Consider the following 19,074-nt stretch of genomic DNA (forward strand, 5'->3'; position numbering starts at 1 on the left):
CCACTGAGCCACCTAGGTACACCTATAAATTTTATTTTTAACACTGAGAAATATAAAGAAGAAACAAAAATGTCCTTAACAGTACAACCCAGATAAAATCCCTGTTTATAAAAAAAAAAAAAAAAAAAAATTCCGTTTATGTTTTGAAAAATAAAAGTAACACATGTATTTAGTTTGAAGATGCAAACCATACAGGCAAATACAGAATGATAAGTGAAAGCCATTCATCTCTCCTATTACTTCCTTTTAAGTTTAATTTCTATAATCATTGCCTATGCAGTGTTGATGACACACTGATAAGAGCTCAGTATGCAAAAGTAAATTCAGATGGAAACTAGTCTACACATTTATCCGACTTATCCCACTTGCTATGATGTTCTAGGACAAGGAGTAGTCAGAAGGGATGAAAAATGCTGAAAAGAGATGAGAGAGAGTCAGAACTGTCACCACTACCACTTTTCAGGCTTGCATTACCACTATGGTTCATCTTTTTCTAATGACAGAAAAAAAAATTACACAGTATCTGTACTATTAAAGTTTACAGAGGCTGATGTTCTATGCACTCTATTTCCCTTAAAATTGGTAATTCTAGGGGCAGCCTGGGTGGCTCAGAGGTCTAGCGCCACCTTCAGCCCAGCGTGTGATCCTGGAGACCCGGGATCGAGTCCCATGTCGGGATCCCTGCATGGAGCCTGCTTCTCCCTCTGCCTGTGTCTCTGCCTCTCTTTCTGTGTCTCTCATGAATAAATAAATAAAACCTTAAAAAAAAAAAAAAGATTGGTAATTCTACCTTTTTTTTTTCACAGATTTATTTATGAGAGAGAGAGAACATGAGCTGGAGGGAGAGGGAGAGACTCTCAAGCAGACTCTACACTGAGCACAGAGTCCGATGTGGGGCTTAAGATCATGACAAGATCATGATCCGAGCCGAAACCAAGAGTCAGCTGTTTATCTGACTGAGCTACCTGGCACCCCTGGTAATTCTACTTTACACAGAAAATTTAAAACCACAGTAAGAAATACATACAAATATGTATTGTGTGCTTACTCTTGGACAGTGGAATGTAACAGTAGAAAGAGCTTGCCCTCCATAAGTTTATAGTCCTACCAAGAAAGGAAGATATTTAATATATGTTTTTAATAATGTTTTTTAAAATTTCTATTCAAAACCTTAGAAAAAATAGAACAAATATCATTTTTGGCATAGTTTAATTCCAAAGGAATTTACCTCCTACTCCCTAAGGATCTCAAAACTAATTAAGTTCATATTTTGGTCTTCATTCATAAAGGAGAGGGAGTGCAGGCTGTGTTATTAAACACATTTTGAACTTCAAGTGATAACAACATAATAGCATCACAAAATGTTTTCCCATGAACTTTGTTTTCTTTTTTTAAGTTTTTTTTTTTTTTTTTTTAAAGTAACCTCTAAACCCAACTTGTGGTTTGAACTCACAACCCTGATATCAAGAGTCATATGCTCCACTGACCCAGCCAGGCAGGCATACTGTTTTCCTATGAACTTCGAAGTCAAGTGCATTAGCTTTGAGCATGGCTCCTTAACATATGTCCTTGAATAGCTAGGAAAAACCCCATTATAACATTATAATGACTTATAAATTCAGTTACAGAATAGGAAGAAAATAATTAATTTTATTTGCTTAGATATAGCTTGTTTTCTACTTCAACATACCACTTCTCATTTTCTCTATGTGATACAAATTTTAATCCAAAGGAGATATTATCTTGTAAATCTGTTCCTAGAATACCATGCATATGAACAAATATGCAACTAGCTTCAAATTCAGGATTCATACTAATAATGTATCTCGTTAAACAATTATTTCATCAAACACATACCAAAAAAATTTTTTTTCAACAAATTGTGTTCACTTCTATGGAAGGGAGGGTATACAGAAACTTTAAAAAGTTGTCAGAAGATTTTGGGAAGGCAATATAGTATACAGATCCTCTCCTACCCCAAAAACCTTTAGGAGCTTCATATGACAGGGTTTCAGTCCCTCTTCTGGCATGCCATGGGAAGAGTGGCTGTTAACCCATAACAGATGATAAGGGAAGAAAGAAGAAAGCAGAAGCAGTAACAACCATTTTTAAAAGCAGTGGGGTATAAGTGTCACAGTGGCAGAAACTGTACACACATCTTTCCTGGACCCTTCCTTCCTCCAGCACTTAATGTATAGTACAGCCATTACTCCCCCGCCCCAACTCCTCCACTAAAAATTATTATTAATGAATAATACTTTCACTATCAGGTCCTTTTGAAACTGGGGATGAAAGGGAAGGAAAAAAAGAGAATTAAGGTGAAAACTATTTGATTCCTTTATCACCTTCCCCACTCCATGAACTTTGAATGTCCATCCCACACCAACACTGGTAGAATTCAAGAGGTCTATTTCTTGGAAGGGATAAAACAACTGGCTTCTGGACTGGAGACAGAAAAGACAGTGGATGGTGGGAACACAGCACTAAAAGCTGAAGGGAACTGGACAACCATGTGCACAATAATGCTCCCCACCAATCCTCTTCACCCCTTACCTCCTAGACCTCTAGTCAGTGACGGGAAGATAAGCTCCTACTGACTTGGGGCTTCTTCCTCAACGAGACAGACAAGAAGCTCACCTTACAGAAAGGCCCAGAGGTATTCAGCCTATGCGTTTAAAGCCTTTTTTTTTTTTTTTTTTTTGCGTTTAAAGCTTGTAATTTAAAGCTTCTCACTCTTAATCATGAGCAGACAGCTAATTATTAGGAGACATCAGAGGAAAACTCTAACATAAAACAGATCAAAACAAACAGAGAAAAGCAACTTTAGGGGAAAAGGGACTGTGCAAGGCCAAGAAAGTTTGTTGAGGACAATAAAAGGATATGATGAAAGAAATATTCTGTGAACAAAAGAGATTTAGAAGTTCAGAACATAAGAGTAGAAAATTTTAATTGATGATAAAGATGAATAAATCCTCCAGGAGGCAGAGCTAAAGGAAAATGAGGTGAGAATCAGGAAACTTCTGGGAGGCCTAGCATCACGAAGCATGTGGCAATCAAGAAAGAGAAAGACATGAGATTGAGTAGGGCTATCCAGGATGACAGCTGTGCACCACACCCAGAGAAACAGCTGTCCAGATTGGAACAGTGTGACTCAAGAGATATACTGAAGGTGGCTGTCACTACAATCTCTGCTGCCATTTGCCCTCTTCTTGAATATAAGAATGTAGTGCCCAGGTAAGCCTGGTCCTCAGCTTATCTTCACTAAATGCTGATGAATTTCTCCTCAAAATACTCAGCTAGCTGTTTAATGAACTCAGAACACTCAATTCATCCCACAGTAGTGTCTTTTTTTTTTTTTTCCACAGTAGTGTCTTAACCGAACTCCCAAAAGCTGTAGGTGGGTCATGGTCAACTTGGGAGGAATCAGAGAACAGCTCACACCGTCTAACCATATTTCTGTCACCTGTCCAAGACTGGGTCCACACTGGAGCCCTGCCCAATACAATTTCCAGGACAAGTCCTGACTTTGCCAAAGTTGCTTTTCTTCCATAGAATAGACTCTTTAAACCTCAGGAAACTGAAGAAAGTGTGGTCCCCAGATGCCTGGGGATCCCCGAGATTCTTCCAGGAGCCTAAGAGGTACACAGATATACTTAGTAATACTAAGGGAATATTCACCTTTTTCACAGTGTTGACACTTGTATCAATGGTACAAAAGCAATAGTGAGCAAAAGGTACCTTACTCAAATCAAGTACCTGCTGGTACCTTAACACAAATCAAGGCAGCAGCACCAAACTGTAATAGGACTCATGGTCTTCATTATCATGTTATTACAGTTAAAAATAATGCCAGTTTTAATTTAAGAATGTCCTTGATAAAGCTGTAAAATTATTAGTTTTAATAAATCTCAATCCTTCAGTACATGTCCCTTTATTATTCTGTATGAGGAAATGACATATACTTAATATATGACATAACATAAACTTAAGTATAACTGCTACCTTTAGTAAAGGCACTTGTGTTGCAAGCTGAACTGAGGTTTTTTTCATGAAATACTGTTTTTACTTAAAGAGTAACTATATTATCCAAGCTTACATATTTGATAGGCATTTTCTCAAAACTGAACAAAAGTGAATCTATCACTACAAAGAAAACTGACAGTACTTGTTGCCAGTGACATAGGTTAGGCTATAGGTCTGTCCCCTCTGGAACCTGATGTGTCAAAATCCCTCACTTCTATTTTTAGAATACAACAAAATAATTCTTTTTCAATCTATCTACATAATTCTTAGCTAATTTAATTACAACAAAATTCTCACCCTAACTTACAGGGGCTCTATCTTCTTAGAAACAAACTTATTTTACATTCATAATTCTTATCTTTATCAGGTGGTATTGAGCAGACCATAAACCAGTAAATATTATATGTTTTGTAAGCAACTAAGAAAATTCCATTTTTCTCTAGAATCCACATTATGAATATAAATGTTAATCAAGTTACAGATTCCAAGATTTAAAGTATAAGAGGAAGAGTCTCACTAGCACAGAACACAACCTTTTTCTCATATTGGTGATCAAAAGTACATTTCGATTTACGTTTCAATTGACTACTGACCAACCCTAACTACCATAGCAACTCTCTTTTTAGTATTCCTTAGTAAATTTAAGTTACATTTAAATTTAAATTAAATTTAGTTAATTTAATGATAAATTTAATTAGATCCAATTAAACTTAAGTTATGCTTAAGTTAGGTGAGGTAAAGAGGTCAAAGAGAAAAAATAAATTTCCAGTAACCACCTCTGAGTAGTCAAATGTTCCTCTAGTTTGTCATATGTACATGTTCTTTAGGATTTGTCACCAAGCAACCAAAATCAACTCGATTTACTAAACTGTTCATAAGTAATCCCCTCCAGATAAATCTGGTAATAAATTCTTGGTAATAAAATTTATGACAAAAGTACTGACTGCCCTCTAGTGTTCAGATTGAGGATTATGCTGATGAACTCGTAAAATACCCTTGGGTGGGGAGGGGAACCCAAGGTCCTAATGAAGCCATTTAGGGTCATTAACAGCAGTGGAGAAATTCAGACCTTGCCAAGTGTTCAGCCATCTTCTTAAAGCAAGACAACAGCTATTAACCTGAGCTATCTAATTACTTGTACCAGTAGCCCAAGTACCTGACCTTAGTTATCTGGGGTAACTGGGCAGGAGTAGAATGTAACATTAGTAACATTTTTACTATACTTCAAGTTACACTGGTATAAAAGGAGATTCAGACGTCTTTACACTTGGCAAAGAATCATAAAATGCTTGAATCAAAATCTTACTCCAGCATGCTAAGGTTAAACAAGAAAAACGGCCTCTAATCCCTTTCTTTGCTGATGCATATTTTAAACACCTCTTTTAAATTTTAAGTACTTCCTAGTCTGCAATATGATTTTTTTTGAGAAAAAAAAGGCCAAAAAAAAAAAAAGGGCCCACAAATACCATTTACTAAGAAAAATGCAGATGATACTTACCAAATGGATCTTCCATGCCACTATTAACCAGTTTAGGGAGGTGGGGTGTAGTTTCTAAAAAGAGAAAAAGGTAAATGATATATTTACAACATAAAATTCATCACCTTTTACGTTTTTTTTTAACCCAATTCAGTAATGCTGATTAAAATTTAAAATTGGAACATTATAGAAATGTATAATTTATTAAATGAGAATATTACCTACTGGGATTTAAGACAGGTGAGATATAGATATATAGCATAAAAATATCGTAAGACATTTAAGGCTAATTTTCATTTTAAAATATATTATTCTCGGGCAGCCCCGGTGGCACAGCGGTTTGGCGCCGCCTGCAGCCCAGGGTGTGATCCTGGTGACCTGGGATCGAGTCCCATGTCGGGCTCCCCGCATGGAGCCTGCTTCTCCCTCTGCCTGTGTCTCTACCTCTCTCTCTCTCTGTGTCTCTCATGAATAAATAAATAAAATCTTAAAAAAATAAAATATATTATTCTCAGTTTACTCAAGTAAGTTTCCTTTCCAATCCCCAACTTGAATTTATGAGGGTATAAGGAAAAAGGAAAATTTTTATGTAAAACAATACCCCCCCACAACAAAACTCATGTAAGTACCTGAGAAAGGGTATGAGTGATACCTTAGAAGGAACTGGCTTTGCCTAAAGAATGTAGAAGTTATTTAAAGTAAGTTGTCAGTTTAGAATGCTCAAGTATGAAAATAAAAGAATGTTTTGAAAGAAATTTGACTGAGTACAGATATCTAATCTCCCTATCCCTTAATTAGACTAGGATCAGTCTGCCCAATCTTGCTTCCTATTTCTCTTGCGGTTTTGAAACTCTCTAAAGCCGCCCCAGCTCGTGATCCCTAGATATAAGGAGGAATTACCATCTTGGCAGGATTAACTGATCCTTATTATCAGAAAGAAGTAGGGTGGCTGTTCTAGAAGGGGACAATGACAATATATCTGGAACCCAGATGACCCATTTGGGTACCTATTGGTACTCCCTTTCCCAATTCTGAGAGTAAACAAATTGGATACTCTGGCCTGAGAAAAGCATGGTAACTAGTGGTTCAGATCCCTAAGTAATGAGGGTTTAGGTCATACCACGAAGTACTAGCCATCAAGATTGGCGGAGATGTGGGCAACCTGGGTGGCTCAGCAGTTTGGCGCTGCCTTCAGCCCGGGGCATAATCCTGGAGACCCGGGATCGAGTCCCACATCAGGCTCGCTGCATGGAGCCTGCTTCTCCCTCTGCCTGTGTCTCTGCCACTCTCTGTGTGTCTCTCATGAATAAATAAATAAAATATTAAAAAAAAAAAGATTGGTGGAGATGGGGGACACCGGGGTGGCTCAGTTGGTTAAGTGTCTGGACTTTTTGTAAAGGTAATTTTTTAAAAGATGTATTTATTTGAGAGAGAGAAAGGCATAGCATGTGCAGGGGAAGGACACGGAGAAAGAGAATTCTCAGGCAGACTCTCCAGTAAGCACAGAGCACAACATGGGCCAATCCTGAGTCAAGCCAAGAGTCAGCCACCTACTCTACTGAGTCACCCAGATACTGCAAGCATCTGACTCTTGATCTCTGCTCAGATCTTGATCTCAGGATCACAAGTTCAAGTCCTGAGGTGGGTTTCACACTGGTGTGGAGCCTACTTAAAAAAAAAAAAAAAAGAAAAAAAAAAAAAAAGAGATGGCGGCTAAGGACAAGGGGAACCTGAACGGAGAATGGAGGGAGGTAATAATTATTATTTGTAACATGGAGACCAGTTACAGCCCAGATACAGTTCATCACACCAACCTTCCCATCCTAAGTATCCCCCAGGAAGAGAGGCCAATCAGAATTCTGGAGGAGCTGTTCTCTCAACACATATAACAAACATGAAGATACAAAATGTCAAAATTTATGGGACACAGCTAAAGCAGTACTTAGAAACATTCAGCTGTAAACACCTACATTAAAAAGAAAGATCTCAAATCAATAACCTAATCTTTACCATAAGACACTGGGGGAAAAAGTAAACAGTAAAGATTAGAGTGGAAATAAATGAGATAGAAAACACAAAAACTGGGCAGCCTGGGTGGCTCAGTGGTTTAGCGCCGCCTTCAGCCCAGGGCCTGATCCTGGAGACCGGGGATGAGTCCCATATCGGGCTCTTTGAATGGAGCCTGCTTCTCCCTCTGCCTGTGTCTCTGCCTCTCTCTCTCTCTCTCTCTCTCATGAATAAATAAATAAATAAAACCTTAAAACACACACACACGCACACACAAAAATTAACTCAAAATAAATAAAGGATTGAAATATGAGAGCTAAAACTAATTAGACTCTTAGAAGAAAAGACAGGTCTAAATTTATGACCTTTGGTTAGGCAATTAGGTTTCTTAGATACGATACCAAAACCATAAGCAACAAAAGAAAAAGTAGATAGGGATCCCTGGGTGGCGCAGCGGTTTGGCGCCTGCCTTTGGCCCAGGGCGCGATCCTGGGGACCCGGGATCGAGTCCCACATCGGGCTCCCAGTGCATGGAGCCTGCTTCTCCCTCTGCCTGTGTCTCTGCCTCTCTCTCTCTCTCTCTCTGTGACTATCATAAATAAATAAAAATTAAAAAAAAAAAAAAAAAGAAAAAGTAGATAAAGCTTATATTATCAAAATTAAAGACAGAAAATAACAAGTGTTAAGAGGACGTGGAGAAATTGGAACCCTTGTGTACTCTAACAAAATGGTGCAGCCACCGTGAAAGTAGCATGGCAGTTCCTAAAAAACTTAGGGGTGCCTTGTTGGCTCAGTTGGTTAAGCACCCAACTGAGTTGGGTCAGTTGATCTCAGTTCAGGTCTTGATCTCAGGGTTGTGGGTTGTGGGTTCAAGCCCGACACTGAGCTCCCCCTAGGTGTGGAGCCTACTTTAAAAAGATTAAAAACAGGGCAGCCCCGGTGGCGCAGTGGCTTAGTGCCGCCTGCAGCCCGGGTGTGATCCTGGAGACCCCAGATCGAGTCCCACATTGGGCTCCCTGCATGGAGCCTGCTTCTCTCTCTGCCTGGGTCTCTGCCTCTCTTTCGCTCTCTCTGAATAAATAAATAAACAAATCTTAAAAAAAAAAAAAAAGATTAAAAACAGAATCATAGCATGATCCAGCAATTCTACTTCTGGATATATACCCAAAATAACTGAAAACAGGAATTCAAACACATATTTGTATACCCATGTTCATAGTAGCATTAGTGACAATAGCCAAAAGGTAAAAACAACCCAAATACTCATCAACAGATGAATGGATAAATAAAATGTGGAACATATTATTCAGCCTGAACAAGGAACGAAATTCTGACATATGTTACAACAATGTCAATCCTGAGACATTATGCTAAATGAAATAAGCTAAACCCAAAAGGAAAAGATTGTATGATTCCACTTTACCTACAGCAGTCAAATTCAGAGACAGAAAGTCAGATGCTGTTTCCAGGGGCTGAGGGGAAGTGAGAATGAGGAATTATCACTAATGGTTATAAAGTTTCAGTTAGGAAAATGAAAAAGTACTGAAGATAGATGGTGGCAATGGTTATAGAACAACGTGAAAGTACTTCATGTTGCTGACTATACCTTTAAGAAGTGGTAAACTTTGTTTACACAAAATATTGTGTATATTTTATTGTAACTAAAACAACAACTGAATCTTGGTAAGATCAGTGAGTATTATGGCATTTTAACTAGCCTGACTCCCACTTCCATCTCCCTAACTCTGTTAGCCTTGAAAACCAAGAACCTCACAACTACAGTGGCTATGGAAACCAGCAGCCGAGGAGCTACTGAAAAGGACAGAATAAATTTGGAGCTCCCGAAAAGCGCCAGCCCCAGAGAGCCGTTAGTACGTGATCTGACTGCTCCCCTTATCTTTATTTGACCTGACTCACCGTTTGTTCTGTGTGAATAGCTCTATCCTTCAGACATTTTTCAAAACATAGTCAGTGGCAGCTGTTTAACATCCCCACAGCCTAAGGCAGTGATATCAGTCAGCTAGAGTCTAACAGGACACTGAACAAAAAAAAACCATAAAGTTCAGGAACAAGAGGTCTATAAGGGACTTTGGAAAACCCTGATGTTCTAGAAACCCTTGGGTATCTAGAAGGGCACATGCATTTGCAGACTGTGCACATACCCAGGAAAAGCCTGAAAGCGCCCTGATATCTTACCTCTGGTTGACCTTGAAATTCTGTGCAGGCAGGAAGTAGTAATGGCTAAAGGAAAATTGTAAATTGCCTGCAGGGAACGTTGCAAATATATGCCAACAGACAGAGCCCCCTTGGCAAAGGCTACTGGATAATTTAAATGTTCAAGACAGTTAAGGAAGTCTTTGTCTAATCATTAGCTAACCCTAAATCAACCAAGCAGAGACTTCAGTGGCCATATACAACAAAAAATACAGGCTCTACAGATATTTAGTCCAGGAAAGTCACTAAATAAACAGCAACAAGAAATCCACAGGAGGGAGGGGAGAATCTGAATGGCAGACTTGCCACATTATTTAAAACACTTAGTTTTCTGAAGAAATTACGAGATACATAAATAAAGAGGAAAGTATGGTCTATATAAGGGGAAAAAGCAGTCAACAAAACCGTACCTGAGGAGGCCTAGGTGTTGGACTTACTAGACAAATACTTTGTTGTTGTTGTTGTTGTTGTTAGAGAGCAAGAGAGGAAGAGCACAAGAGGCAGGAGGGGCAGAGGGAGAGGGAGAAGCAGACTACCTGCTAAGCAGGGAGCCCAAAGTAGGGCTCCACCCCAGAACCCTGGGATCATGTCCTGAGCCAAAGGTAGATATTTAACCAACTGAGCCACCCTGGAGTGCTTAAAGACTTTATTTTTTTTTTTATTTTTTTAAATATTTTTATTTATTTATTTATTCAGAGAGAGAGAGAGAGAGAGGCAGAGACACAGGCAGAGGGAGAAGCAGGCTCCATGCAGGGAGCCTGATGTGGGACTCGATCCTGGGTCTCCAGGATCACAACCTGGGCTGCAGGAGGCGCTAAACCGCTGGGCCACGGGGGCTGTCCTTTTATTTTTTTTAAAGATTTATTTACCTGACAGAGAGAGAGCACAACAGGGGGAGTAGCCAACAGAGGGGAAGGGTGGGAAGCAGGCTCCCCACTGAGCAGAGAGCCTGATGCAGGGCTCAGGGCTCCATCACAGGACCCTGGGATCATGACCTGAGCTGAAGGCAGATGCTCCACTGACTGTGCCACCTAGGCACCCCTAGACAAAGACTTTTAAGTAAGCTATTCTAAATACTTCAAAGAACTAAAGAAAACCGTGTTTGAAGAACTAAAGTATGCGCATAATGCCTCATCAAATAGAGAGTAGCAAGAGAAATTTTTTTTATTTTTTTATTTTTTTATTTTTTTAAAGAAAGAGGGCAGCTCCGGTGGCCCAGGGGTTTAGCGCCGTCTGCAGCCCAGGGTGTGATCCTGGAGACCCGGGATCGGGATCGAGTCCAACGTCAGGCTTCCTGCATGGAGCCTGCTTCTCCCTCTGCCTGTGTCTCTGCCTCTCTCTTGCTCTCTCTGAATCAATCAATAAATAAATCTTAAAAAAAAAAAAAAAGAAAAAGAAAAAGAAAGATTTTCTAGAATTGACAAGTAAAATAACTGAAAAAAATTCTCTAGAGCAACAGCAAAAGTAACTACATAGGTAAATATAAAAGACAGTATAGGGGCGCCTGGGTGGCTCAGCGGTTGAGCATCTATCTTTGGCTAAGGGCATGCTCCTGCAGTCTGGGGATCAAGTCCGGCATCAGGCTCCCCAGGGGAGCCTGCTTCTCTGTCTCTCATGAATAAATAAATAAAATCTTAAAAAAAAAAAAAAGACAGTATAAGTGTATATACTTAATTTTTTCCCTATCTAATTTAAAAGAATGCATAAAGCTATAATTATAAAAGCATGGTAATGGGCTTGTGATATATAAATACATAATTTATATAAGAATAATAGTACCGGGCACTGAGGTGGGCACTTGACAGGATGAGCACTGGGTGTTATTCTGTATGTTAACAAATTGAACACCAATAAAAAAATAAATTTATTAAAAAAAAAAGAAGAATAGTACCAAGGGGAAAAGGAACAGAGCTATACTGAAAATAAATTGGTATATACCTAAACAAGATTACTAGATTGTGTTAAGGTAAAATGTGAATTGTAATCCCCAGAGCAACCACCAAAAAACAAACAAACAAACAAACAAACAAACAAAAAACTAGCTGGGAGGTCAAATCAGTTGAGTATTAACCTTCCAACAAGTATAAAAGTAATTAGAGAAGGATGAATTAATACGGTCTACAGTCATTAGAAGCCTCAACACAGGGTAATCATTAATGTAAACAAAGTTCCATTCAAACTTTCATGGTAATAGACTGAGGTCTGCACTTTGTTTCAGACATATGTGGCACTGAATAAATGTCTGATATGTAAGTAATGGCATAGCAGTAATAATCAAGAATCAAATACCTCTGGGTGCCTACGTGGCTCAGTCAGTTAAGCATCTGTGGTTCAGGCCTTGATCCTGCTCTTGATGGAATCCCAGACAGGGCTCCCTGCTCTGCTGGGAGCCTGCTTCTCCCTGTCCCTCCCTGCCAGTGTGTGCTCTCTGTCAAATAAATAAATAAAATCTAAAAAGGAAAAAAAATAATTGAACATCTGAAAATGGTTGTAAACATAATAGGATTTGCTGGTAGATTGAGAAGACAGAATTAATAGTATCTCAACTGCTGTTAACCACATTATTACTAGATAATCAGAGTGATGATCCTGGGCTAGCTAACAAAAAAGTTTCTTTTTCTTTTCTTATTTTTTTTTTTTTTTTTTAAGATTTTGTTTATTTGAGAGAAAGAGAGAGAGAGAGAACACAAGCAGAGGGAGCAGTGGCAGGCAGAGGGAAAGGGAGAAGCAGGCTCCCTGTTCAGGGACCCGAGCTGAAGGTAGACCCCTGACCCGAGACACCCAGGCACCCTAACACAAAGTTTCAAGTAATAAAACACCTCTGTCCTTAGAGAATCATGAACAGAAGGGTACCTTTTTTTTTTTTTTAAAGATTTATTCATCTGAGGGCAGCCCACGTGGCTCAGCAGTTTAGTGCCACCTTCAGCCCAGGATCAAGTCCCACATCAGGCTCCCTGCATGGAGCTTGCTTCTACCTCTGCCTGTGTTCCTACCTCTCTCTCTCTCTGTGTCTCTCATGAATAAATAAATAAAATCTTAAAAAAAAAAAAGATTTATTCATTTGAGAGAGAATGGGCAGAAGGGGCAGAGGGAGAGAGTCTCAAGCAGTTTCTGCACTTACACAGAGCCTGATACCGAGCTCAATTTCACGATCCTGAGATCATGAAACCAAGGGTTGGACACTTAATTGACTGCACCACCCTGGTATCCCACAGAAGGGTATCTTGCTGAAGAATCCCAAGTAGTAGTCTTTGTAGAAGACTACTCTGTGTCTCCACCTAACCAAATGCCTGTGCTAGAAATACTTCCATGGTTCCTAGGATAACCACCCACATGCAGATGATGCCTAAACCTATATGTATGTTCAGTCCAGATCTCTCTCAAAAGCTCAGAATAGGGGAACCTGGGTGGCTCAGCGGTTTAGCGCCACCTTCGGCCCAGGGCCTGATCCTGGAGACCCGGGATAGAGTCCCATATCAGGCTCCCTGCATGGACCCTGCTTCTCCCTCTGACTGTGTCTCTGTCTCTCTCAGTCTCTCTCTCGTGTGTTTCTCATGAATAAATAAAATCTTAAAAAAAAAAAAAAAGCTCAGAGTAAAAGGCAAAATACTCAACAGTTTATAAGGCCCTATGACCATTCTCAATGACTCCATCATGTTCAACTACTCTCTCCCTTACTAAGCTTCAGGTAGGTGAGCCTCCTTACTGTTTTTTGAACCTGCCAGGCATGCTAGGGGCTTTTGTATTTGCTATTCACTCTCTCTGGAATGTTCCTCCCTCAAATATCCATTCCTCAATTCTTTTAGGTCTTTGCTAAAATGTTGCATTCTCAGTGAAGCTTTCCTTCATGACCCAACTTTATTTTTTTTAAAGATTTTATTTATTTATTCATGAGAGACACACACACACCAGAGAGAGAGAGAGAGAGAGAGAGAGGCAGAGACACAGGCAGAGGGAGGGGAGAAGCAGGCTCCATGCTGGGAACCTGACGTGGGACTCAATCCCGGGTCTCCAGGATCATGCCCTGGACTGAAGGTGGTGCTAAACCACTGAGCCACCCAGGCTGCCCACATGACCCAACTTTAAATAAAAATATTCAGCATTACTCCACCCCAACTCACCCTTGCTTTATCTCTTTTACCATCTTTTTATTTCTCAGAGCGCTTATCTTCTACATTGTGCCTTAAATTTATTTTTATTATGTTTATTTTCTTCTCTCACTAAAATATAAATTCTTTCAGGACACATATTTTGCCTATTTTTTTTCACTACTATATCTTTAACAACTAGAATTGTTGTTAAATAGTTGGAGGGTCATGTGAGTGACACAGTTGGTTAATCACCTGACTCTTGATTTTGGCTCAGGTCGTGATCTCACAATCATGAGATTGAGTCCTAAGTTGGGCTTCATGCTCAGTGCAGTCTGCTTGAGAGTCTCTCTCCCCTTCTTCCTCTGCCCCTCCCCCATGCACACACATGCTCTCTCTCTCCAATAAATCTTAAAACAAAAAAGATATATGTATATATATATATTTTTTTGAATAGTGCCTGGAAAACAGTAAGTACACAATAATATCTAATTTTTAAATGAATGAGCTCCAAATCCACATGTCCAACTCACTAAACACCTCCACTCAGATATCCTCACAAACTTCCATTCAACATACACAAAAACAATTCATTATCTACCTCACTCATCTTTATTCCCTCCTCTTCTGGCAGGTTCCTAGTTCACCACCATCCACCTAGTTGTTCAAACCAGAAATCTCATCCTCCACATCATATGAGTCATTTCCAAAACATATCTCACACACATCCCTCTCTTCATCTTCATTGCCTGAAGACACGATAGTATCCAAAATATTCTCACTGCCTCTCACAGCTCAGTAATTAAGTATTCCCTAAACTGGGGCCTATGAACTCTTGGTTTTTGTTTTCCCTCCTACTTCAACTGATGTAGTCCCTGCAAGAACCTCCTTTTCTTGGCCTCTAAATGCTGCTGAGCCCTAAGATTTGGCTCTTGAATCTCCATCTCTTCACTATCTTCACTTTCTCCCTCCCTGGAACATCATGAGCATTTTGGCTGGGTCAGTTCTTTACTGAGTACTGTTCTACACATTGCAGGATATTTAGCAACTCTCATTTAGTATTCCCCCCACATTAAATGTCCACAGCCTCCCTAGTTATTATGACATCCAAAATCAGCCCTCTAAATTTCTAAACCCTCCTAGAAAAAGTGTAACACCCCAAACATGAACCCTGACTAATCATCTCATCCAGTTCTATAGCTTTTTTTTAAAGATTTATTTATTTTAGAAAGAGAGCATGAGAAGGAGGAGTAGAGGGAGAAGGAGAGAAAATATCAAGCAGTGTCCACAGTGAGTGTGGGGCCCAACATGGGGCTTGATCTCATGACCCTAAGATCACAAACTGAGCTGAAACCAAGAGTCAGACCTTAACTAACTGCACCACCCAGGATCCCCAGTTCTATGGCTTTAAGTATAATATATATATACTGATGATTTCCAAATTCATATTTCCAGACTGAATTTCTCCTCTGAACTTCAAACTAGTATATCCACAGCCTTACAACATCTTTATTTGGCAATCTAAGAAGTTTCTCAGACACAGCATATATATATATATATTTTTAAAAGATTTTATTTATTAATTTCAGAGAGATAGAGCACACACAAGCAGGGTGGAGGGGTAGAGGGAGAGGGAGACTCCCCTCTGAGTAGGGAACCCAAAGTGGGGCTCAATCCCAGGACCCTGGGATCATGACCTGAACTTAAGGCAGATGTTTAACCAACTGTGCCACCCAGATGCCCCAATGTAGTATATTTTAAAAAACAAAACAGAACAAAACAAAACAAAAACAACAACTCTTGATTCCTCACGCCCAACTTGTTCTTCCTCCAGCCTCCCCTACTCAATAGTTAGGGCAATAGATGTATGACACTTACCAAAAAATTAAATAAATAAATAAATAAATAAATAAATTGCTGGCAAGTATGTTAGCTGCTATTTTGGATCATTATCTTGGTTAAGAGGCAACTTAAGTGTTCCAACTGCTCAGGACAAAAACTTTGGTGTCATGATTGAGTCTTCTCTTTCTCTCACAACCACATCTAAATCATCACTAAATTTTACGGCCTCTGCCTTTAAAATATATCCATAATCTAAACACTTCTCACTACCCAACTCCAAGCTATGGCTACATCTTGCCTAGACTAGTGTGTCAATGCCCTAATCAATCTTCCTTCTTCCACTCAGGCTTTTTAAAAATTTTTTAAAATTATTTTTTATATTTTATTTTTAAGATTTTATTTATTAATGAGAAACAGTGAGAAAGAGAGAGAGAGAGAGAGAGAGAGGCAGGCAGGCAGAGACACAGGCAGAGGGAGAAGCAGGCTCCATGCAGGGAGCCTGACATGGGACTTGATCCTGGGTCTCCAGGATCACGACCTGGGCCGAAGGCGGCGCTAAACCGCTGAGCCACCCAGGCTGCCCTCCACACTCAGGCTCCTATGTTGTGTTGTCCTCAGAGTGCTCTGGGTGATCCTTTAAAAAAGGAAAGCAGATCATGTCTCCCTATTACATCTGAAATTAACTCCCAATTTCTTACCATGACCTTTGAGATCCTACATACTCTTAACCCGTTTCTTACAGACTTTACTTATCACTCTTGCTCACTCTCTTCCTGCCACACTACCCTATTGCTGCTTCTGTAATTCAAAAAACACATTCTTTTTTTTTTTTTTTAATTTTTATTTATTTATGATAGTCAGAGAGAGAGAGAGGCAGAGACACAGGCAGAGGGAGAAGCAGGCTCCATGTACCGGAAGCCCGACGTGGATTCGATCCTGGATCCCCAGGATCGCGCCCTGGGCCAAAGGCAGGTGCTAAACCTCTGCGCCACCCAGAGATCCCAACAAACACATTCTTACCCCAGGGCTCTGCAGGTGCTGTTCAGACAGCCTGGAATGCTCCTTTCTCAGAAATTGCATGATTCGCTCCTTTATTTCACATGACAACTCAAATATGACCTGCTCAGAGGGGCCTTGCCCAGACTACCCTGTCTAAAATGGCACATCCATTTCCATCATATCCTATTCCTTCACCCTATCTTATTTCTATTTTTAACTTATTACTAAGTTAATATATACAAGACCTGAGATAAGACAGATATTTTCCTGTATTTTCTTAATATTTTAAAGTTTTACCCTTCACATTTTGATCATCGATGTACCTAAAACTGATTTTTGTGTATGGTATTAGATAGAGATCCTTTTTTTTCATGGCTAACAATTATCTCAGTCCATTACTGAATAATTTATCTTCTCTCCACTGATATGTAATGCCACCTTTGTCACATATCCCTTTCCCTATATTTATAGGTCTCTCTCCCAGCACTCTGTACTATTCTACAGGTCTATTATTTTTTATCCCAGGGCCAAAAGCCAGACAGTCTAATAATCAGTTTTACAATAAATCTTATAATCAGGTAGGACAAGTTTCCCCATGTTATCTTCAGAAATATGTTGGTTGCTCTGTTCACATTTTAGAATCAACTTGTCAAATTCCATGAAAAAAACTTACTGGAATTTTGATTAGAATTACATTTGATCTAAAATCAAACTGGGAGGGTGCCTGGGTGGCTCAGTCAGTTAAGTGTCTGCCTTCAGCTCAAGTTGTGGTCCCAGGATCCTGGGATTGAGTCCCGTGTGGGGATCCCTGCTCCACAAGGAGCCTGCTGCTTCTCCCTCTGCCTCTGTCTCTCATACATACATACATACATAATTATCTTTTTAAAAAATCAAATCAAATCAAACTAGGGAGGGACGCCTGGGTAGCTCAGCAGTTGCACGTCTGCCTTCAGCTTAGGGCATGATCCCAGGGACCTGGGATCGAGTCCTGCATCGGGCTCCTCGTGCATGGAGCCTGCTTCTCCCTCTGCCTGTGTCTCTGCCTCTCTTTCTCTCTCTCTGTGTCTCTCATGAACAAATAAATAAAATTAAAAAAAAATCAAACTAGGGAGAACTGTCCTCTTTATAATACTAAGTGTTCTAATCCATGAATAGTTTATCTCTCATTTATTCAGTCTCCTTTATTACTTCTCTATTTGGACCATCTTTGTCTTTTAAATAGAGTTTTTGGGGAAAACATCTAATTTATTTCTACTGTGATTAAGAGATATTTTGTATTCCTTTTAACCACCGTATTTTCTATTTTTCATTAGTTCCACTCTTTAGTTTTTTTTTTCTCTTCTGCTGTATCAATTTTTTTCTCATTCCTTTTCCTCATTTCTACTTATCTTTATTCTGTTACTATTCTTTTATTATTACCTCTAAAAGACTAATATGAATATTTTACCTTAAGTCTAAAGTTAATTTAGTATCTTTACTCCTTAATTATATAAGAACTCTTGGAATGCTTTCACTTCAAACCCCTTCTCTATTTATATTTGAGTGTTTTCCATTTTTTTTTCCATTTTTTAAAAAGATTTTATTTATTTATTTATTGGACAGAGAGAGAGCGTGAGCCCACAGAAAGAAAGAGAGGGAGTAGCAGATTCCCCATTGAGCAGGGAGCCTGATGTGGGGCTTGATCCCAGGACCTCAGGATTATGACCGACTGAGCCACCCAGGCACCCCAAGTATGTCCCATTTTTATATCTATAAATAAGATGTTTCTTTATTGTACATTTATTCTTTGCTCATCATTCCCTTGTGCACCTCAGACTCTTGTTTCCAAGAAACAAGAGTTTCCTTTTTCCTGAAGTATATCCTTCAGAAGTTCCTCTGGAGAGGTTCTATGGGAATATGTTCTCAGTTCCCTTGTTTGAAATTTTTTCTTTTAAATTTATTTTTGACATAATGGTTTTACTGATACACAATTCTCGGTTGATAGATTTTTTTTCTTTTAGTATTTTGAAAATACTGTTCCACTGTCTTCTTCCTTCTAGTATTGGTTCAACCGGGACACCAACAATATCTCAAAAAGTATATATCCTGCTAGGAAAAACTATATATTCTTGGCATATTCGTTTATATCTGTATTTAAACTCGAGGCTATCTTGGACATTCAAAATGAAACAAAGAATGAAAGCTATTAGTGACAGAAAAAAATTTTTGTTTTTTAAAGTCTGTTCAAAAAAAAAGTTACACTTAGGAAGAGTTTATTTTTAAGCACAATAAAACCTAACATACTACTTAAGGGTAAAGACTTAAAAATGGGACTAGGGGCAACTGGGTGGCTCACCCAGGTAAGTGTCCAACTACTGATGTCAGCTCACGTCTTGATCTTATGGTTGTGAGTTCAAGCCCTGTGTTGGGCTCCACATTGGGCAG

General features: G+C 39.3%; 1 protein-coding gene across 3 annotated transcripts in view; it reads right to left on the minus strand.

The window, feature by feature from the left end:
- Nucleotides 1–19,074, minus strand: part of PHACTR4 (phosphatase and actin regulator 4) — a 102,865-nt gene that overhangs the window by 72,732 nt on the left and 11,059 nt on the right. For all 3 annotated transcript variants that reach the window (XM_077898871.1, XM_077898870.1, XM_077898869.1), the window contains exon 2: nucleotides 5,522–5,575. Coding sequence is in view for 2 of the 3 variants with exons in the window: in XM_077898870.1 (XP_077754996.1) it covers nucleotides 5,522–5,537 (16 nt within the window). In the remaining variant the exon portion in view is untranslated. The remainder of the gene's footprint in view (nucleotides 1–5,521; nucleotides 5,576–19,074) is intronic.

This window comes from Canis aureus, chromosome 5, assembly GCF_053574225.1.
Source record: "Canis aureus isolate CA01 chromosome 5, VMU_Caureus_v.1.0, whole genome shotgun sequence".
NCBI lineage: Eukaryota > Metazoa > Chordata > Mammalia > Carnivora > Canidae > Canis > Canis aureus.